Source organism: Periplaneta americana, chromosome 6 (assembly GCF_040183065.1).
Source record: "Periplaneta americana isolate PAMFEO1 chromosome 6, P.americana_PAMFEO1_priV1, whole genome shotgun sequence".
NCBI lineage: Eukaryota > Metazoa > Arthropoda > Insecta > Blattodea > Blattidae > Periplaneta > Periplaneta americana.
This window is the reverse complement of record NC_091122.1, coordinates 2,725,901-2,750,657: the sequence shown is the minus strand read 5'-3', so window position 1 is coordinate 2,750,657 and position 24,757 is coordinate 2,725,901. Positions and strand designations below refer to the sequence as shown.

At 34.7% G+C, this 24,757-nt stretch overlaps 1 protein-coding gene across 1 annotated transcript in view; it reads right to left on the bottom strand.

Annotated features, from left to right (window-relative positions):
- Positions 1 to 24,757, bottom strand: part of LOC138700900 (protein FAM117B-like) — a 79,250-nt gene that overhangs the window by 10,289 nt on the left and 44,204 nt on the right. Inside the window, exon 9 of the mRNA XM_069827312.1 lies at positions 1 to 24,757. This exon is cut by the window's left edge and continues 10,289 nt beyond it. Coding sequence (XP_069683413.1) covers positions 24,457 to 24,757 — 301 coding nt within the window. The 3' untranslated portion in view covers positions 1 to 24,456.

Below are 24,757 nucleotides of genomic sequence, written 5' to 3'. Positions count from 1 at the left end.
TGACGTCCTTTAAGTTGTAAAATGTGCAGGAGAGGCGAAAGGGCACACAAATGATAATTAAATCTGCCTGAATGACGTCACACACTAACAGTTGAGAAATTAAAACCTACTGCAGCAGAGAAGAGTCATCTATCAGTTGTACTCACAACTAATAAACAAACAACAATCTGTATTTTGTACTTTGAAGGTTGACACAGCCTACTATGTTTTGTAAGTGGTTTACACTGCATATTTGTAAAAACACCAAAAATTGTAGTTTCCCTTTTCCACAGGCATCCATTAAAACAATGTTCTTTGTAAACATACAAATGCAAAGAAAACGAGGCCGTAAATGAAAGGACAAATGAGATAATTTGACGTAGATAGACGAAGAAGCATCAGACAACATGGAAATATTGAACTTTGCTGCAATAATTTGAATATGTGTAACGGCTTAGGATTTATTTTTATTAAATTCAATTAATGATTGACCAGAAATGAAACTAACACTACACTGAGCCTATCAAGCAGTCGACAGACTGAACTTCTTCCATTCAGTTACTCAAATATATCGCACTTCAATCTGTTAGGTGTGAAGCTTCATACTGAATATCATCTTGTAGAAACAAAATAAATATCAAACACGAACGCCAAAAATTATCAAGTCAATTTTGTCATTTTAATAATAATAATAATAATAATAATAATAATAATAATAATAATAATAATAATAATAATAATAATAATAATACATAATCGAAATGACAGCCGTCCAAATAATAATAATAATAATAATAATAATAATAATAATAATAATAATAATAATAATAGTAATACATAATCGAAATAATAGCCGTCCAAATAATAATAATAATAATAATAATAATAATAATAATAATAATAATAATAATAATAATAACAATAACAATAATAATACATAAACGAAATTATAGCCGTCCAAATAATAATAATAATAATAATAATAATAATAATAATAATAATAATAATAATAATAATAATAATAATAATACATAATCGAAATAATAGCCGTCCAAATAATAATAACAATAATAATAATAATAATAATAATAATAATAATAATAATAATATATAATCGAAATAATAGCCGTCCAAATAATAATAATTAAAAAAAAAAAACTAACTTACTGGCTTTTAAGGAACCCGGAGGTTCATTGCCGCCCTCACATAAGCCCACCATTGGTCCCTATCCTGAGCAAGAATAATCCATTCTCTACCATCATATCCCACCTCCCTCAAATACATTTTAATATTATCTTCCCATCTACGCCTCGGCCTCCCTAAAGGTCTTTTTCCCTCCGGCCTCCCAACTAACATAATAATAATAATAATAATAATAATAATAATAATAATAATAATAATAATAATAATAATAATAATAATATTTTTTCGTTCCCTAAACCAAAGATAATATTCACCTCTGCCTACACACTGCACTTTCTCTTGTAAAAGACTTCCAACTTTCATACAAGACCTTTGTTTTAAGACCTAAGGTAAGCACAGACAAGAACGTCACTATTTCGGCCACCACCACACAACAGCTTCCACAGAATTCGTCATCCTATCTGTCAGATAGTTTTTTTAATTTTCATTCTACATTTCACACATAAGCAGATAAACCAATCTCTCCAACAGAATGGGAAACTGAAATACGTATTTCACAAAACAGGTAACACTTTTGCATAAAAAGAAAAAAAAAAGCTATTAATGAAGAAAAACTTCCTCCAGTGCAGAGTTCCATCCCTGGTGCCGGAGCAAATTTTTCTCCATTAATAACCAATGGCAACCATAACAGATAATTCTGTAGGACCAAAAATTAATCTTCGCGTAAAAAAAATGTTAAATATGAATTTTAAATTTTTACAGTTCATGGTGTTAAGATGCTTGTACACAAATTTTTCTTCAAATTCAATACTTCACAATACGATTTCAAATTGCTAAAGATTTGATAAGATTTTAAAACATGTTCAAGTTCACTGTAACCTATGTAGGCCTACCTACTAAATATTACAATATAGATATGTAAATCCTTTCAAGAATAACTAGGCTATACAAAACAGTATTTAGGTTTTCTATAGCACACGACAGCGAGGATATTTTGACGAAAAAAAGTGGAAAAATGATCTAATTTTCAGAGAGAACATATTTTAAAATGTGAAGAATTCGTACAGAATATTAATCAACTTGAATAGTACATTATGCAACGAGCCTATAATGAAGGTAATTAAGAAGTGAGTATGGATATTTATGAAACGAGCGCAAGCGAGTTTCATAATTTTCATACGAGCTTCTTAATTACCATTATAGGCGAGTTTCATACGACTTTTTATGCTCGACCACATTTCTAACTTGATATTAATTTTATTTGACCAATGTCCCGTATGTTGTGAGATGTGCGCAGACGCGAAAGTATTGATTTTTTCCCAGGAACAGATGTCCACATTGACCTTGCTAGGCCATAAGAACCTACAGAGATAACATTGAAATTAAATTAGACATTGAAAAACGAATGACAAATTGAATTTATTTGAATATTATTTACAATTAACGCTAATTATTATAGTAACAGAACATAACCTTCTGCGACAGTATTGGATTTCCAGCCTCCGTGACTTTTCGCTAATTTTCTTTCGATTGCATATCCGAGAATAATCGATACTTGCAGTTTTATAACGGTACAAAGCTGACCTGTCATTGGCTGAACAGTTGTAACCTGAGTCGTCATTGGCTGAAAGACCTGACCTTTAATGAGTAGGTGTACTTTAATGACATGCATTAAAGGTCTACTACCAGGTGTATAATTACTACATTTCAGCATGGTCGAGCATAAAATATATTATAAAATAGGTAAAAATTGGAAAGAATTGATCGGTGTACATAACCTAAAAGTGATTAGCCTATTTAACACGTGAAATGAAGAGGTAGGACATTTCAAAATATAACGAAAACCCACATTTCACTTCACTTAGTATATGCAAGTCGTACGAAATGCCTAACCTAACCTGTCATAGATTTGTATATGTAAGGCATAACAAAAACGTAAACTAACATAACCTGTCGCGTACAAGGCATACGAAAAGTCTAAACTAACCTAACCTACTACATATTCCCGCAATTCAAGTTGGAAGCTTCAGTGTCACGTGTTATCACTTAACTGCACCCTAAAGCGAGCAATATTATGATTGAATACCGGTACCGTTTTAAAACAAAATATTTACATATTTGTGAGGCCAGCAGCTGGCTGTTGGTTTGGGCCCTTCATGAGCTGTAGTACCATGAATTATTAATTATTATATTTATATTAGTATTATTATTATTCGCCTAGTTATAGGTTAGAATCCTGTTCATTCAAAAATATGTATTTTGGTACTTAACTCAAGATATATGTCCTGCAATTTCCTCATACAGGAGTTATTATTTTTCTTAATTTTGCTGTGATATTCCACAGAACTCACAGCATACAGGCATGAATTTAATTCAAACAACTGAATTAACCCGCAAACAACTTCTCTCGACCAGGTCACCATGTTTCTTGTGGTTCTTGGAGTCATAAGATTTTCGAATTTCATTAGTAAATTCTTTCAAAGAACTGTCAAGTCTTTAATCGCTTAGAACATGTTCTTATTTACTTTCACGACAATCTGAGACTTTTAAAATTTGACAATAAAACCTGTAAAGTTTTGGCAAGTCTTGTGAAGTATTAAATTTGACGAAAATTTCATTGTGTACAATCAGCTTCAAAATGTTTAGAAAACAAGTACAGCAGAGCTTCAAAGCTTGTGCATTATTACAAGTGTGGAGGTGTGATGATTCCAATAGAGATCCAGTACTTAGCTAAACAAGAGTTTGAATGCCACCATGGTCAATGTAACTGTATGCACCACTGAGATGCTATAGGTTGCACACTGTACTGAAATTCACCCTGCTTGGCATACAAAATATGAAGGTACAAGTATCATACATAACATATGACAAGCCAGACAGTAGGGTAATCTTGTTGTGGAAATGCAGTGGCCTTCAAGTCTATGGAGAACTGAATACTATTCAACTACCCCTCCTGAGCAAGCAATCTCAAACTATGCTACATGGCCAATATTAAAGACAGTGTCTTTCATAATTGATCATTCAAAAACTATACCGACAGGGATAATTCTCAGACATGTTATACATCCGTGCCAATAAAAAAAAATTCCCCTAGACCATACAACCAATCTAGTCACAAATGTACCTGGAAGAAAGAATCCCTTTTCCATGTGTAGTGTGCATTTGCTGTTGGAATACCTGGTCAGCTGGCATCCTATGCATTGACACATTGTTGGCATGGAATATATAGACAAAATTCTGCATATGCATTTAAGTCTCCTACAAAGTAGAAAAACCTCTTGGCCTCCACGATCTCCAGACCGAACTCTCTTGGACTTTTTTTTATGGCAATATCTTAAAGACCAAAAACCATGAACTGTCCCTGAAATGCTGCAACAGATCACCCACACGATATAAATGATCACTTCTGACTTGCTTTCGAGAGCAGAAGATGATCCTAATGTATCCTTCAGGATGGCAGACATGTTGAAAACTGCGGGACATAATTAGTGTATGTTTATTGTAATTTGTATATAATCCATTTATGTTTCTGTTTATGTTTTTCACCTGTGGAGTAACGGCTAGAGTGTCTGGCTGCGAAACCAGGTGGCCCGGTTGATTCCCGGTTGGGGCAAGTTACCTGGTTGAGGTTTTTTCCGGGGTTTTCCCTCAACCCAATACGAGCAAATGCTGGGTAACTTTCGGTGTTGGACCCCGGACTCATTTCATCGGCATTATCACATTCATCTTATTCAGACGGTAAATATCCTAGATGTTGATAAAGCGTCGTAAAATAATCTACTAAAAAAAATTATGTTTTTCATGATAATTACCTTAAATTTTGAATTCAGTAACAATGGTTTCATTTGCCCCTATAAGGAAAAGTGGCACTTTCTCGTGGACACACTCTTGACCCAATTAACTGTACGGCACCAGGAAAGGTTTCTATTAGCATAGATGTAAAACGCATTAAAAAAAAAACTAAATTTATCAATTTTCCCAATGATCAGTTTACTTATGAAAGACCTTGTATTACTGGAGGTAATTTCCTATATTTCTTCTTCAACCTTGGACACACATACATGCTCACGCACGCACGCACACGTCATGAATTCTATTTCAAACTGCGGAGAATACAGAGTATGTTAATGGAAGCAGATACCTTTCAGAAAGTCAAATGCTATCTTAGAAGTCATGAATATCCAGAACATAATTTCACATTCTGCATTACTGTGTGTCAACACAAACCTGGCCAAATGTCTTATTCAACAGTATGTTACGTTATTTTGTGCATGCAAACACCCAGTCAACTGCTACATGTAGGCGCTACCCTACAAGACTCTAGGTTTTGATTAAATCTTCATTCTCTCTACAAAACACTACAGGTGTCTCCGCTGCTGTTCTGCTTTTGTCCATCACTCAAGCTGTCTGCTTCTACTTTTGTTCGCCTCTCAGACCTTTTCTAAGAAATGAAAACATTTTACAATGTAATGATTTTTTTTCCTTTGTTAACATAAAGTTGATTCCTGCACGTTGTAAGCGTAATAATCAAGGGTTATTTCTTCTTTTACGCTTCTGCTTTTAAAAGTTATTAAGGGAATTCATCTTTCTCTGTTTACTGTACACTTTTGTTTAAATTTACAGTTATACAATTGGTTGGATGAGGGACGGAAAAGGGAAAATATATTTTTTTCTTGAGGGACCCGCTACTTTTTTGAGTTTTTGTTTATTTTTTTTTTGTTTTTTATTTTTTATTATTTTTTTTACCGTTTAGCCCAACGATTTTCAAGCATTAGAATTAACAGAGCTGCAAACATTAAAACAGATCTATCAACAGCAATCATTATTAATGTTTTATTTCCAAAAAAGAATTAACTTGAGGCTTTGAGTTTTTTTTTCAGTCTTTACCATGAACAATTAAAAATCCTTCCAGGTGGTGATACAGAAATCATATCATTTCGTTCGAAGAAGCAAGGGCAGTCTAAAAGATGGAGTTGAGTCAAGTTATTTGTACTGTTGTGTTCTGTGTTAGGGCAACAAACCCAACGAAACAGTCACTATGTTATGAACAAACAGGGACCAACCCCTTCACTAAGTCTCAAACCCATGAGGTGTGAGTCAACAAGCAAGGAATGTCTCCAGGAAGGGGTTCTCTTTGGAGCATTTCCTCAGACAGTTACATCGTCCTTACATATAATATACAAATTCAATTTCATACAGAAATGGAAATGGTACAAAGGAAACTCTTTCCAGATAAAGTCTCTTTTAGTGTTTTATTTCTTCAGTTCGTGAAGATGTGATTGTGTCAAGAAATGTTGTGTTAACTCATGTCAGCCATTTTTACTGACATTATGGCTACGTCATCAGTCCTCACATGGTCTCTGCTTCAATCTATGTACCCCATACATGCATACTGATCAATATTTGAGTAGGACCAATGTCATTCTGAACCGACATTATTACAGTCAGACCGTCGGCTCTGTGCCCCTGTAAGATATGCGAACTGAACCCTAATTCCTTTTCAGACTCGGTAATTCATTTCTCTCCCTGCATTTCTATCTCTCTCCCTTTCTCTCCCCCACTATTCACAATTTTGAACCTTCTTGCAGGACAGTTTATTTGCACTTGCAGTCCAGTGTTGCCAACTCAATATGAATACTGTAGCACGGAGTGGCGAAAGAAATATTATTAAGCAAATACGTAATAGCATTTTGCGATGAAGAGAAACAAACAGGTCAATATCTGTTTCCTATAAATCAGGCAACGAAAAGAGCAACTGATATCACATGTGAGCTTATTTTATTTCAGTTGATTACGTATTAAAATTACTTACTTAACTAATACTGATAATACAACATTTTATGTAATTTATATAGACAAGTCAGAGCGCCTAATAAAGAAAATCAGGAGAGAGGGAGTCTGTGCAAGAGATGAAAAGGTAGAATTACCAGGGAAGAACAGACCAAGGGAATCTTTAATTCTTGTAGATGATATGAACTGATGTATATTTTAAGAAGAAAGATAGGCCTACAAGAATTTTAAACCGTGCAGAAAGAAGTTCCGACATTGAAGAAATTACTGAAGGTTGCGAGAGAAGCAATAATTTCCAAGGTTGGAGAGAAACGCTACGGAAAGTGATTCGAGACATGGGATTTAGGTTTAAAAATTGTATAAATACAAGATGTATTTTGATTGAAAGAAATTATATTGTAGCATGGACGATAATTATTTATGACACCGCTTGACAGAAGTTTGGCAACATCCCTATTTGGCAAGGTTCGTGGCCTGCTGTTTAACGTGGTGGGAGGAAAGCGGGTGGAATGGAGTGAGTACAGGCGTTAACTTTTTGAAGAACAACAACAGCGCTGAAGGGGCACAGATCCGATGGTCCGACAATACTGTTGTGAATACGTTACCAACAGTTGAAAATAGACATAGAATTTTGTTTTTATTCAAGAACATTCTTTCGTATGCAGCATATGTACTATATGAAACAAATGACTGAAGCTTCTTCAACGAGGAAAAGAGAAAAAATTTTCAAATACAGTCAATGTCTCCTCTTCAATTAAACATTTGAGAGCTTGATGTGTTTTATACCGCCTCCAGCATCAATAAGGACAGATATTCTTGCCTATGGTCCTCTACAGAGTTCTCATGAAGCGCAATTTTAAGCAATACGCACTTCAAGAAGAGAGGAGGCAGAAATATCGACCACAAATGAGTTTTGGAACTTGACACAATCACACACCATTTGAACTGACTGCACACCGACTACAAACATACTTCTTTGTACTAACAGGTAATTAACCGCTTAATGACAAAATTCAAGCAATCGCCAGTGCCGGGTTTCTTACTTCAGTTATTGCAAGATTATCACCAAGGTGCATACTTTCTTTGGTTTCTTATTCATAAGGTACAGTGTAGGGTCACCTACCAGAGAAAGCCCTCGTGTCATTTTCACCAGTTGTCAGTATTCTCAAATTATGTCTACACTCAAATGCAATTCCCCATTGCTGCCAACTTCCTGTTATTTTAACATCTGCGAATATAATAAAACTAGTTGAGTTTGTTTTCTACAAATTATGTTAATTAAGTACTCAAGAAATGCCTTCTTTCATCTGTATTACATGTTGATTATTTTGATTCCAGTGAATAATTAATCTTCCATTATAATGTCTCCGAAATATGGTGTTTAAAATTGATAACATTCTTACATCCATGTATTCTGTTTTACTGATTTCATTTATGGAGAAATTCTACAATTGTTGTAATTGTTGTTCACCACATATTTATGTTCCCTGTAAAATGTAATACCGGTAGTCTTTCTCAATCATAATGTACACTCATGGAAAGATAACTGGCCATCTGATTTCTATGGAATCAAAGTTCAACCTTACTGTTTTGGTCATATTTTCATGTGGATTTTAAATCTACATTTGAAGTTTGTTTTCACGGTCGACGAGATTTTAACTTTAATAAAAAGGACTTGTGCTATTAAAGTCCATTGCTACAGAACAATAATATATACTTAAATGGCAATACAATTAAAGACAATAAATTACTTTGAAGTGATAATGCCAATTTTACTTTAACGTACACTAATAGCCTTCGACAGGGCTTAACTATTCTCATTTTGCCAGTTTTTTTGCACCATTTTATTTAAACTTCTTCTTATAATTACCCTTCAAAAGTACTTCCGAATCGTGAAATAATACGAAAGAAAGAAAATAGGTTGTTCAACGAATTCCTGCAATACTTATTTTAGTCGCGAAATCTTAAAACTAATGTACATAGCCTATTTGTAAGTAATTTTCACAATTTCCGTTTTTTTAATGCACATTTCAACAAATGAATGCAGCTGTGTATTAAAATCTATGTAAAACGTAAAACTTGAACACTGATTCTGAAAATGCTGCATGTAGCACTCTTATCATGTTTAAATACCTTAAGCTAGGATTATAAAACTTGCATACACATAATTTAAAAATAATACCACCAAATTGGCACACCGAAAGCTTGAAATTTTAAAACGAATTGTAAAGAGTGTAATTTTCATTTATTTACATCACAAAGATATCTGAAACGTTACAGAGTGATCAGAATTCTGCATTCAGAATAATATCAGATTCACGCAATTGTCGGAAAAAATTGGAGGGAACAGTGACTGCCAAAATTTTGAATTCACCTCAAACTTGTGTTACTAAACACAAAAGTCTGCAAATCAGAAAATACTTTTAACTCACTTGTTTTCACTCTTCTCTAATAAAGGTCCCACAATATATTGTATCGGCATAGTGAAATCTGGTGAGGATCTACATACAGAATTTTACTTTCATTTGTGGATGAAGGAATCTATTGCACGCATTGATCTACTACAGCTCTTTTACTTTTTCGTCACACTGCCACTTCTTCCACCTAGAAACCAGTCGTCCTTTGCCAGGTTGGGGCCGAAGGAGGAAGGTTACAACAGTAACACTAAGGATGACCAGTAAATTGGAACAGCTTACCATAATTGGGTAAATAAATATTCTTTTTTTGTTTAAATATATTCTGTGATACATGAAAAGGTACACGGCTATATCAAAATCTCTCTCTTTACAGAAAACGATACATATTAATTGTTCTCTTAGTGAGGCATCTGAAAGCGGATGTGATGTTACAGTATGAACCTTTATATTATACATTTTTGTTCCAGCAAGCAATTTTGAATGCATTCCGAATTTTTTTCCATGCATGCGCCAGTTGAGTACATTGTCATAACCAGTTCGTGATTTTACGTTGTTGAAACGTTTCTTGAACTGTTCTTTCAAGGCCTTCTGAGTTTCTTCTCATATTAAAATTACATTCATCTTCCGAAATTAATTTGTCATTAAATATATCACTATCACCTTCCAAATCACTCATGATTGACTATTCTTTTATTTTAACCTGTCAGTCTCGAAGCATTTTAACTGCGCATGCATTGCTTTCTGATTGCATTATTAACTGAATGGCGATTGTTCATTTTTCTTGTCCAACTCTAAGGCAATATTGCTATAGAATTTATGAAAGGGCAATCCAATAAACTATCATATATATATATATATATATATATATATATATATATATATATATATACCCATGTTCCATTTTGAATGGGAGCTTCCAGCACTTGTTTTCATGTTCATGGCGTATATTTGCCAACTCTAACCTAGACAGACGATTTTACTGATTTAATAATGTAGTATATTCGAATGATATTCGCATTTTAGCATTTAATTTTTTTATTTATGTCAGGTTTTTTAAAACCTGTATTATTTTGTCACCTGAACAAGAAAATATTCAATTTACCTGCTAACACTTCTGAGAAGAATTCGTCAAGCAAGCTGCCAGAAATTCATTCACGCAGTGATCAACATCATAATGATACTGCTCTCCAACTAAAATTGCTGCACAGAAGTAAATTTCAAGAATAAATTTGTAATGCTCTGTTGTAATATTCATTTTACCCTTAAGAATTATTTTCAATAATTAAATGAAGTTTAATTCTAATAACAACATGGCTGATATTTATTTTTTGTTTTTAATACACGGCTGCATTAATTTGTTGACAAAACAAAAGAACACCCAAAGTCAACAACAGACATGGCCTACATCGTTTATCCAGTCTAGTATATACAGTCACGAAGCTCAATATGTAGGGAATATGCATCCATAGACAGTTGCCAACCACTAGGATCATTACTATTGCTTCATCACATACAATGTGAAACAGTACCAGCACAGTCTATTGTTCCTAGTTCCCTATCAACTAAAGCTTCGTGAATGTATATACTAGACTGTGGTTTATCTATGCCAAAAGAATTAAACTCGCTGTGTGATGAAATATAAACACGGCAGATGACTAACTTGATATCTTTAAGGAGTTCCAGACAATAGTGGTTGCACTTTTTACAATATATTAAATAACTTTACCACCACTTCGCATTTTCTTCAAATTTTGCACTTATTCTACATGATTTTAGTTTCAATTTGATATACAATACATCTAGTAACAAAGTTCGAATTTTGCAAGGAAAAAAATTATGTCTTACAAAAAAACATAATTTAACCTAAAACGAGAAAATAATAGCCATTTTTTTTTTTTCCTTAAATCTGAGATCATAATCTAAAGACTGGCCCTCAATGAGCATCACAGTTGACTTCATACTAAATTTATAGATTTTTAAATTTGCATTAAAAAATGTTGTTTCTTTTTCAATGTATTTTTATTAGAAAATTGCTTACTTTTCATTCAAATTGTGGTCTAACCTCTAGAGATTATTATTTATTACAAAGGACAAGTGTACAAAATTTGAATGGAATCAAACGGTTCTTGAGACATCAGGTTTTTGTATCCAAAAATGTAATTATCGGAAAAATGAGTCTAAAGTTGGGACATGCACTAAAAAGCACGTGCTGCATATATTACACCCTCCCTGTCAAGATGCTGAGAAAAGTACTTGTATACTCTATCGATTGAGACAATAAACAAATTTTCAAATTCTTTCACGATTCTTACTGTATAAGCCCCCTTAAACTTGATTTATAATATTTTGAAATTTTAAACACTGTACAGAAATTAAATTACGTCAGTGTTTACGGAAAAATTTCTTGTTCCATTGATTACGTCAGATTTATTGATATTCAAACATGCACCACATGACGGTGAAGGACTTCAGAGCTCTCTCCGGTCGACGGACCCCATACAAGATACAAGACGCAGCGACCCACAGCTCACGGGTTAGTCAGTAGGGGTGTTCAAGTATGTACCCAATCACACAAAGCTGAGTTCAGTTCCTCAAACTTGGATTTATTGTTTTCAAGTGAAGTAGAAGGGTGATGGGATGTTACAGCCTTATTTGACATACAAAATAATGTGAGAAAAAAGACCAGCTGTCGTCATCAGCATAACAAGCACGTCGTGGTCCATGGTGACAAATATTAACATTACTCCCTGACATCGGTAGCCACACAATCAGCCTTATAAGAACTTTTGTACTTGATCCATTCCCCCTCCATCCTGTTGTTGAAGGTGGATATCCTTTACGTTAAGTGGCAGACTGGGAAAGCAAGCAACCAATCAACATGCAAGAAATGGAAAGTCACATGTTGCACTGTTTGTAGATACTTTTTTTTTCTTCAGGTACCAAGAAGCACTCCACAATTGTCAGATTTTCAGTTTTTAACACAATGTTTCCACATTTTCTCCAACTTTATTTGAATTCTCACACTTTGTAACTTAAAATTCATATTATTAGAAGGAGAATGAAGTCAAACTCCACCAATTACGATTATTTTTAATTTTCTGTTTCACTAATATTATGCCAATCAAATGAATACCCAAGAATAATCATGATAGGGTTTCCTTGAAATGAAGTATGTCGTCACATAATCATATTTTATCATTTATACAGGAGAAACAACACTTTCTGGGACACACAATTACTGTCCAATGATCTCGTCTTTAATAATTAATTAAATCACCTGACATCATTCTTCAGGATATTCTTACTAGCTACTTGGTATTATGTCCCTGCATCCATTTTTCCTCGTTTATTATAATATTATAATGTGGCATTTGAAATGATGTTAAAAATTGAAATTCTCTAATTTACTTCTCAGAAAAAGAAATTGATTGGGTTACTGGCTAAGAAGAAACTGCCTACTGAAGGATGCACTGGAAGGAATTGTGAACGGGAGAAAAGTTCGAGGCAGAAGAAGATATCAGATGATAGACGACATTAAGATATATGGATCATATGAGGGGACTAAGAGGAAGGCGAAAAAGAAGGAAGATTGAAGAATGTTGGGTTTGCAGTGAAGAACCTGCCATCAGGCAGAAAAAACTATGAATGAACGAATGAATATGCCTCTCAAAGCAATCATGTTCTGAGCCTAAATTTTGCAATAGTTAATTTTTACTTATACAGTCAAACCTGTTCAAATCGGAACCTGAATAATCCGGAATCCTGTCTATTTCGGAACAATTTATTGGTCCCAGCAAAATTTGTATGTATTATGTGTAATTTTTCCTGAATAAAACGGAAACTGTCTGCTAGTGTTCAAAATGGAAACAATATTTTGGACACACTATATTTTGTAACTATATTTCGAAACAGCGTGTAATTTCAAGGAATATACGAAATATGTAGGTCACTAAGATAAAAACAAGTTTTCTTTGCAAAATTTTTGAAGGTACGAAGGTGTGTTGGCCTGTTGGTCATAAATTTTATTACTCTGTTGACTAGGCAGACGAGTCCCTTCAGAGATTTTCAGTGCTTCACACCCGTATACTGTCGTAGCTAAACAGAGCGCAAGTGTAGTGATTTCCAGGTAAAAAAAAAAAAAGTTGCATAAAATGTGGCATTAACATTAAGTGATGAAGTAAAAGTTATCGAGATAAAGGAAAATTAGAAACAAAGTCTATATGAAATAATATAGAAGTACAGTTGTGGAAAACTCAGGTGTGACACTTTGAAAAATAAAGATCATAATGAGTGAGTGGCGTGCGGCCAATATTGGTGACACAAAAGGAACCAGAAAGCAACTGTTTATGTGGAAATAAATGAACTGTTGTGGGTGTGGGTTCTTCATGACCTTTCAAAGAACAAGCCAATTTCTGGATCTGTTCTGCAAAGCAAGCTATTGAACTGGCAAAGAAATTAAATAAACCAGAATTCAAGGCTTCCAATAGATGGCTCCTGGTCCAATTAATTAATAATGTGCAGTGATATGCAGTACAGTATTAGAGTGTAGTGTTAGATATTAAATAGAATGAGATTAGTAAACTTTAGTAATGTTTAATGACTAATGAGTGAGTTATGATAATATTTATACAGAAAATGAGATTTTAATCAAGATGATTCACCAACGTAATGAGCGACAGAAAGCTGATTTAATGTGATGAGTGTTAAATGGAATATTTTGTACTTCTTGCAGTTTGCAGCATGCCATTTTGTTTTTCATGTATATGAATGACAAAATATTCCATTTTAATGTCACACCTGAATAATACGGAAACCTGTCCACAATGGGAAAAAAAATTAGGACCATGTCACTTCCGTCTTGAACAGGTTTCACTGTATAAAATTAAATTTAGACCATGTAGAAGATTTCTGTATCGTTAATTTCTTTAATTTTTTACCAACTTCAATCTAAAAATTCTCAAAATATAATTAATCACATATTAAACTAATGTCTAAGATAGATCCCTTTTATGTAGTGTGTATCCACTAGTGTCATGCATTACAGGCACTATGTTCGGTTCAAGTTTGTTGAATATGGCGAAGTTCGATAGTTACCTCTGCTGGAGGAGGCCTGTCCTCTTTGTTCCACTTTGTTATAAAAATATTCGCTGTCCTCCACCTACACCCCTTTATGTTTTAACCACTTAAGAATTTTAGCACAGATCTTGCAATTAGTTTTTCATATGAAATAAGGCAAAATTTTTAATGCCTTGGTTGCGTCTCTCATGTTCGCAGAACATAAATACCCACCAGTGGCGTGCTGTACATGGAAGGTAAGGAAAGCACTGCTTCCCCTATTCATAAAGCAAAAAAGAAGAAATTTATTGTAGAAATTATATTTTAATCGTGAGAACTATGAATTCTCTAATCTTAAAATACCACAAAATTCTTTCTCTGAGCGTCTGTTCTGGTCGAGGAAATTCGTTGTTCAATATTCTATAGAGAAAAAATTACTGGAAACCTTCGCAGTAAAGAGGACTTCTATGCCCAGGTCATCCAGGATTTTGTTGCTAAAGGAAGGAGAATTGCTTTGGTCTTCAAATATATTTAGGTGAGTTGGCTTTTATTCATACCGAACATGAGTATATGTTGTTGTTTTCTAATGCCAGGCGTTTGACAAAGTCATTTGACCTCCTGCACTCCAATATTTTTCGAATATATTGTCATGGCCAGCCACTGAAGCACAGATTTTGAGGTGTTCCGAATCCATTTCTTGGTTTGAGTTGCACAATGGGCAGATCAATTAGCACTGGTCAGCTTGACGAGTTAATGACTGAATTTGGTATAATTTTCCTCTATTCAACACCTAATTCCCTCTTTACCCTTTCCTATCCAGTCCTCTGACTGAACTCCTACTTTCTTCGACCCCGATGGCATTAGAGCATTCGAGGCCTAGGGGTTCATTTCCCTTTCCTTCCTCCTCTTTCTACTTTTCTGTTCCTAGTGCTGACCTGCTATGGCACTAAAATCGTCCTCCAGTGGCTTAAGGAGGGAAAGCTGATGATCAACAAGATCTCCCAGCTAGGTCCAACAGCAGGTGTGGTCCTCCAGACATTCTGGGGGTTGTGTGTGAATGAAGTAGCCACCAAAACGTTAAAATATGGTGTTCACTTAAATCGGCTACAACTTTCCATTTTCAGTGGCTAACCATGACGTGAATATATTAGGAGAAAATACACAAACGATTAGGGAAAACACGGAAATTCTACTTGAAGCAAGTAAAGTGATAGGGTTGGAAGTAAATCCGGAAAAGACAAAGTATATATGATTGTGTCTTGTGACCAGAATGTTGTACGAAATGGAACTATAGAAATTGGAGATTTATCCTTCGAAGAGGTGGAAAAATTCAAATATCTTGGAGCAACAGTAACAACTATAAATGACACTCGGGGGGAAATTAAACACAGAATAAATATGGGAAATGCCTGTTATTTGGTTGAGAAGCTTTTGTCATCTAGTCTGCTGTCAAAAAATCTGAAAGTTAGAATTTATAAAACAGTTATATTACCGGTTGTTCTGTATGGTTGTGAAACATTGACTCTCACTTTGAGAGAGGAACAGAGATTAAGGGCGTTTGAGAATAAGGTTCTTAGGAAAATATTTGGGGCTAAGAGGGATGAAGTTACAGGAGAATGGAGAAAGTTACACAACACAGAGCTACACGCATTGTATTCTTCACCTGACATAATTAGGAACATAAAATCCATACGTTTGAGATGGGCAGGGCATGTGGCACGTATGGGCAAATCGAGAAATGCATATAGAGTGTTAGTTGGGAGGCCGGAGGGAAAAAGATCTTTGGGGAGGCCGAGACGTAGATGGGAAGATAATATTAAAATGGATTTGAGGGAGGTGGGATATGATGGTAGAGACTGGATTAATCTTGCTCAGGATAGGGACCGATGGCGGGCTTATGTGAGGGTGGCAATGAACCTCCGGGTTCCTTAAAAGCCAGTAAGTAAGTAAGTAAGTAACCATGACAATATCTTTGAAAAATATTTGAGTGCAAGAGGTCGAATGACTTTATTGTCAAATGCCTGGCATTAGAAAACAACAACAATATATTCTGTACAAGAATATCCTACTATGCTTCCAGGTTATGAGTATATAATCAAAAATGAGTAGGTACTCGAATGTTTTTTATTCTCACCAACAAGAGTATTTACTAAAAAAGTCCAGTATATACTATACACTCATCATACAATCTCTGAGGAATAGGCTCCTGGCCATGATTGCCTTGGTGCACATCTGTATGTTATGCAAAAAAAACCTGCTAAAACGTACGAGAAGCAAGATATACGAGGGACATTTCACAGCTTTACTAGCAGATTAGAAGGTGAATGCAGATAATCCAAGGGTCATGAGCTTTAAATCATTACTACTACACCATAATATGATCACTTTACAACCGCCAGTGTTGTATGTCCTGTTCTAACAGAATGCCACCCGAGAACAGGAATAGGACTTCATTCTCCTCCTGCACATTCATCCATTTCCATTACCACGCAGCTGCTTTGCTTCCTTTCCCACTTGGTGTTCCTGTTACACATCTGAGTCGCTCAGTATTCCTAATTCCCCAAAACACTTTGGGCCCTGCTGGGACTTTGACCTCAGACCCACATTGAACACCCCCACCTAATTGCACCAATATTGGTCACAAAATAGAAAGGATAAAAAAGTGTATTAATGGAATATAAAATTAAGGGGGGAAACGGGGGGCAGACCCCTGGGGGAGTTCTGACTTAATGAAACCCCTTAACTTCATATTTATATAATAATGGTCACATTTTGATTACTGACCAAACTCTGTTAGTAACTAAATGAAATAAGATAATTAATACTAAATAAAATATATTCTTATATATATTCTTCTCTTTTGGCTTTGAAATTATGGCTAAATTACCATTTTTATATCTGATGGCATCTAATGCCAAATTATCCCATAAGTCTTTTTCATCACTGATGCATAAAAAAAACTGTCTACACACAATTGCGGAGTAATTAATAATAATAATAATAATAATAATAATAATAATAATAATAATAATCGTAATAATAACTAATAATAATAGTAATAATAATACATTAATATGACATTCAATATATAGCTGAGAATACACTGAAAACAAAGCAGACGAAGTCCGTGTAACTGGAACTGAAGAGAACTGTGACTCAAAGAACAGTATTCTGCTGGTGTCACGTGAGGGTTCCACACAATGACAGTAATTTTCGAAATCGAATGCATCTGGACTACCACTTGATGTTCTTGTAATCGGAAATCAACTGAACAATTGAACATTCATAACTGGTGAAGGTGTCTCAGAGTTCTGCATATCTTGCCTTGCTCGGATATTCTGCTCCTCGTCAGACAGTTCCTGGTGCAAACCTGACCGCACGCGCCTTCACGCTTCCAGGTGTTTACATTTCAAAACCACTTACAGGGCAGGACCACCTGGAAGGGGCCTTCAACAGGTGTAGTGGGACATTATTCCCAGATGAAATCTATGAATTGTTTCGAAACACTGCAGAAATTAAATCTATGGTAACATGTAACAATATTGGATAGGTAACCACCAGGTAAAATTGCCACCTAACCCCCTGGTTAAGTATTTTTATGGTGCATCGACCTTGATTACAACTAAAATAGGTTAACCACAGTAATCTCTAACCAGTCATATTCCAGTAGTTACAGGAGCTAACCAGTGATTGGTAGGCATAGTAAAACAAACTGCCAGTCAGATCCACAGCTGATTATTTCAAAGAATTTATTATTATTACTAGCCGTACCCGTGCGCTCCGCTGCACCCGTTAGAAATAAATATAAAGTAATTACATAATTAAAATAGGACATTTGATCCAGGGAACATTCGTGTCTGGTAGAAGGATAAATCGTTTATTATGTTACTTAATTTAAATTGTATTAAAAAAATTAAAATGCGATCATTTTGATCCAGAGACACTCATTTGGTCATAAAAATTATTTTAGGAAATACAGGAAACGAATGCCTATCAAGTTTTCTGTGTATAAGAAGCTATTTTAACCTTACCTGTCCTCGATTCACTCAGAAGTTACTGTAATAACATTATAGCATTATGTCCATATAGAGAAACTACACTTTCCAGTGGTAAATTCATAATTAATTATACAAATCGGTTAATATAGCTTCCGATATTACTTCATACAAACACAGAAACATTCTCTGTAGGCTACCGTATGTTTCATAGCTTTCGATTGTTGTTGTCCAAGGCCCCTTATAGACGAAGTCATTTGTTTTTTTATTTCATTACACCGCCTTAGATGGCATTGTTATTGTAATTTTGAAACTCATTTATCTCATTAAATATCAGTCCTATCAAAATTTTGCATGGAATAAAACTTATCGGAAATTATTTTTAAAGAAACTTTTGTTATGTAATATTTTTCATGAAAATTAATAATAAAAATTAATAATAAGGGAGATATTTCGATTTATTTAATTCAAGCCCCCTTATAACCTCCCTTTTAAATAAAATATTTTGAATGCCATATAGCCTAAATTCTAAGTTACAACAAACTTAATTTATATTCTAATTTTCATATAAATCGGTTCAGCCATTATCACGTGAAAAGGTAAGAAACATCCAGACAGACAGACAGACAGACAAAATTTTCAAAAAAGCGATTTTCGGTTTCAGGGCGGTTAATTATATATGTTAGGACAAATTATTTTTGGAAAATCGAAAATTACCAGAAAAATTTCGGCTACAGATTTATTATTAGTATAGATTTTCGTTACTTCGATAAGGATGAAATTGTGTTAATGGAAAGAGAGAATTGTTACGAGGAATTAGTGACAGAGAATTTCAGTAGAAATTTTCATTTATCAAAATGTACCATGTTATTTCTGTGTTGCATCACTTGGAACAGCCCACGAACAGACAAAGTTCTATTTCTCTTATGAAGCAGTTGCTTACAACATTACAATTCTGTGCAATTCTGTGCAACAGATATTTTCAGTATTTCAAGGAAACGTTCGTGTATTCTTTCCTACACCACAGGTTCAGCGAAGAGAAGTTATTGATGGATTTTAGGATATTGCACAGTTCCCTGGTACAACTGGGGCCCTGGACTATACACACATTCGTATTAATTTTCTGGTAGTCTATGCTTCATCCTTTTGAAATGTGGATGTGGAGAAGAATGGAGCATGTGAAACAGATATAGAAAATAAGAAATAAAGCTGTGCTAGGAAAAGTGGGCGAAGAAAGAATAATGCTGAAACTGACCAGGAAGAGAAAAAGAAATTGGCTGGGTCACTGGCTGAGATAAGAAACTGCCTGTTGAAGGATGTACTGCAAGGAATAGTGAATGGGAGAAAAGTTCACAGCAGATGATACACGACATTAAGATAAATGGATCATATGCAGAGACTAAGAGGAAAGCTGAAAATAGGAAAGACTGGCGAATACTGGGTTTGCAGTGGAAGACCTGTACTTGGGCAGAAAACTATGAATAAATGAATATTTTAATTTAGTAATACTTCAGACTCACATTGGGATATAATCATTCTCGTTTCTTACTTTCCATTTTGCAAGATTTTAACCTAACAGTACTGAAAAATGAAAAAGAAGCAACCCGGAAACAACACTAGTAACAGAGTCAAAAGGCAAACAAATGCAACATGAAAATATAGGATACATTTGTTCCAATGAACAATGGTATATATGCTATCGTTTTTAGACATTTACTATCATCTTTGCAGAGATATGGATGCTTTCCTTTTGTCATTTTGTGGAAACAGTGTCCCATCACAGACTTTACCATTTTTTTTAGTAGGTTATTTTACGACGCTTTTTTCAACATCTAGGTTATTTAGCGTCTGATTGAGATGAAGGTGATAATGCCGGAGAAATGAGTCCGGGGTCTAACACCAAAAATTACCCAGCATTTGCTCATATTGGGTTGAGGGAAAACCCCGGAAAAAACCTCAACCAGGTAACTTGCCCCGACCAGGAATCGAACCCGGGCCACCTGGTTTCGTGGCTAGACGCGCTGACCGTTACTCCACAGGTGTGGACTTTACCATTGTTAAATGAGGTGTCAAAGCATGTGTAAGTAACAGGTAATTATGAATGGTGCACAGAAATTATATTTTAGCCAAGGTTAATTTTTAACTCAGATCTCGTTATTACGTTTTTAACAGAGGTTGATGCATAGTGTCATGGCTGAGAAATCAAATCCTCCATCACAATACATTACTGCGTTCGCAACATATATGAAAGAGGCTATTGACTGGCAGAGCCTTCCTACAAAGAAGTACGTATTATCTTGAGATAAACCACTCACAAATAATTTAGTATCATGAACTACTGAATTTTCCATGAACTGTAGTTATCCAACTCCTAAACTAGATCTCTCTGATGTCTGTCGTTAGGGGGAAAAAATTGTTTAAAAAGAAGAGAATGTAATATAAAAGTATTTTACGGTTCAAATATGTGAAAAGAACAAAACTGTGAAATTTTTAGTTCGACTTGGAAAAATCAAGTCAAATTCACAGAGCCACAGAAAAGATATCCAGCTATACTGCAGACAGGTCAATTCTGAAGTAGTTTTCTGGTTAATTTTAAAAATTAGACAGGTCAATTCTAAAGTAGTTTTCTGGTTAATTTTAAAAATTAGACAGGTCAATTCTGAAGTAGTTTTCTGGTTAATTTTAAAAATTAGACAGGTCAATTCTGAAGTAGTTTTCTGGTTAATTTTAAAAATTAGACAGGTCAATTCTGAAGTAGTTTTCTGGTTAATTTTAAAAATTAGACAGGTCAATTCTGAAGTAGTTTTCTGATTAATTTTAAAAATTAGACAGGTCAATTCTGAAGTAGTTTTCTGGTTAATTTTAAAAATTAGACAGGTCAATTCTGAAGTAGTTTTCTGGTTAATTTTAAAAATTAAACATGTCAATTCTGAAGTAGTTTTCTGGTTAATTTTAAAAATTAGACAGGTCAATTCTGAAGTAGTTTTCTGGTTAATTTTAAAAATTAGACAGGTCAATTCTGAAGTAGTTTTCTGGTTAATTTTAAAAATTAGACATGTCAATTCTGAAGTAGTTTTCTGGTTAATTAAAAAAATTAAACATGTCAATTCTGAAGTAGTTTTCTGGTTAATTTTAAAAAATTAGACATGTCAATTCTGAAATAGTTTCCTGGTTAATTTTAAAAATTAGACAGGTCAATTCTGAAGTAGTTTTCTGGTTAATTTTAAAAATTAAACATGTCAATTCTGAAGTAGTTTTCTGGTTAATTTTAAAAATTAGACAGGTCAATTCTGAAGTAGTTTTCTGGTTAATTTTAAAAATTAGACATGTCAATTCTGAAGTAGTTTTCTGGTTAATTAAAAAAATTAAACATGTCAATTCTGAAGTAGTTTTCTGGTTAATTTAAAAAATTAGACATGTCAATTCTGAAATAGTTTTCTGGATTATTTTAAAAAGATTTTCAATATTTTTAAACCAAACAACTTTGTTGTCAAGTGCTAGGGATTGCAAACCAATTTTGAAGTAATTCTCAGGAAAATGTTATTATTTTAAGTTAGCCTACATAGAAATTTTAGGTTTAGTTTAAATAATTCAGCATAATTTTATCATAATTTAAAAACAACAGGACAACATTTGGAACCTAATTCTTGATAAAAGAGGAGAGGTAGGGGCAAGAGAGCAAGGACAGCTTCACACAATTGTTATAGAACTGTGTGTGAACAATAGAAAACAGAAACATACCTGTATGCCAGTATAGAGAGCTTGCAGAGGTGCCATAACTATTTTCCATTATACTGAAATTTCGTTAAAATGAAATTTATTGAATTTGTTTGCATTTTACAATTTAATGGGCCTAGTTTTCATCCATAACAAATGGTCAGGAAAACTGCTTTCATTCCTTATTTTTCAGACTGGTCTTCCTTCTGTTCCAAATAGCAATCTAGTGACCTGCTTTATATTTTCACAAATAAATAAAACTGAAGTGTAAAGAGAATTGCTCTCCAAACAATAAAGGTACGCTGCTACAATTCAACTATTTATTTACGTATTTACTTATTTGTCAAATGGCAGGAGTTGACAATACATCATTTTCCCCCTGGTGTCCCAGTACAAGCTGACAAAAATTCTTTTTTCCTTGGGCTTCAGGATTCAGCAATGGGCAATGTAGCACATGTTGTTGGTTCATTTCTTGGTGAGGGTCAGCTACTAGATGGATAAATTCCCAGTCTATAGAGATGATGTGGAAGACAGGCATCAGCCTGAAGTTGGCCACTGCTTCTTTACATCCCTTTAATTTTTTCCCATTTGCAAGTTCTTCAGCTTCAGCTTTCTGTGGTGTTCTCAACGTCCCGTACTTTTTTGACTCAGAAGAAAGATACAAGAAGTCAATTCAAAGATTTTAAATATGGTATTTGTTAATCTATACTTCTACCATTAACATGAGCTGCCATGTAAATCAGCCAATCACAATCAATGCTGCCATATTAGCAACAAATTCACCAATGAAGTTCACATAGTATGGAATTTTTTTATTTTTATTTATTTATTTATTTTTTTTGTTGACACACCTCAACTACCCAATACACAGCGAGTTACAGTGAATGTCTCCAATGTTTCTGTTGGTTGACCAGCTACAGGTCCCTTCCACTAATGCCACTCTTGCACCTGCAGCTATTTGCTGACAACATAAAGTCCATTACAGTCCACTGTAGTCTATTCAGTCTATTTTTCACTGCTTGTATAGGTTAAGGAAAGTATGCTTGTAAATATATTATATATTTTTGTATAGCTTGGCATGCTTTAAATTGAATAGTAATCTGTAAAGCTCAACTGATGAATTGTTTATGCTTGTAATTTCAAGTAATTTGCATGATTTGTATTATCAATTTTTGTATATCTCAAATGATTGAATTGTTCATGCTTTTAAAATAGTGAATTAACGTACTTGCTATGTATTATATTTTATAGCTCATCTGATGAATAATTGTTTAGATTTGTAAATTTAATAATCTGATTGCTATGTACTACATTTTTTGTAGAGCCACCAAGGTAGCTCAGTCGGCAAACTTGCTGGCCTGATGATCCAGAGCTGCGCTCAGGCTTTGGTTGGATCCCTGTTTGGCCTGATTGATTTTTTCCGAGGTTTTCCCCAGCAGTGGGGCAGACGCCAAGTGGTCTATGGCAAGTCCTCAGCCTCACCTCACTTCATCTCGTCAAAAAATGGGAAAATTGTAAATTTGTTTACTCGTTCCGTATCTTAAAGCTTCAATGCTAATGTAAGATCTATGAAATACAATAAATGAAATGAAAGATAAAAAAAATGTAAATGGTAACCTGTCAGCTTTGGTCACTTCAGTCTTCAACTTCCTGCTGAGTACCACACAATATGGGCAACACTTCCAGCAGCTACTGTGTGGAGGGTGAGTACCAAACGTTATTGATATAACATAGTATGTAAATTTTAATCCAGTGAAGCATCATGAGTTCGCGGGTGCAAGCAGTGGGTAGTATGGGGACCTGCTGCTGTCATTTTAAAAAATTTAAAAAAATTTTTCAAAAGTAACACAGGAATGTTCACTGGGACTCACAGTATTAACAACAGGCCTGCATAATATGGCAGGACAGGCCCAGACAACAACAGACATAGCTGATCCACTCCAAAGAAAGAAAAAAACCTAGCACAATTTCTAACCAATTTTCGTATAAGGATTCTATTGCATGGGGCCAATGACTTTACTTTCTCACCCAACAGAAGGCACACTTGGAAATTTTTCCTCGTAAAATACACGGGTTCGAACCTGAGGACGATCGTGAGTGCACCAGGCTCTCTCAAACAAGGCATTGGCTAAGTCTAAATGTAAGCAATTCATCGTGACCACGAGAGGCCTTTCTGGAGTGCCTGTGCAGAACTGTGCCATTAATCAGATTGGTCAATTTCAATAATGCAGTGCTTTTATATGGACAGTAAAAAACAATTTCCTTATAGAGAAAAACGCCAGAAGGCCTACAAGACACCCAGAACACAGAGACACCTCCAGCAATACAATAATGATAAAAATTTGTTAGAACTCATACTATTACATCCCTGCAGACTCGCTATTGTGGTCATTGCTGCAGGGCGCAGGCGCGGGCGTGTGGGTGGCAGAAGAGTCGACGCCCGTTCCCTGAAGTTGTGGCACTAGTGGTGGTGGTGGCTGAACGGCTGCAGTCATTGGACTCACCTCGCCGTTCACGATACCGCCAGCATCGTCCATTGCCGTCATCCTGGCCGTCTGCTGCAGCGGGAGGAATGCTGATCCGAGACTCGGTTTGAGTTGGAACGTGACGCACGGTTTCAGGGGGCAGTAGTCCAGCTTGCTCAGGTCTATCATTGGTCTT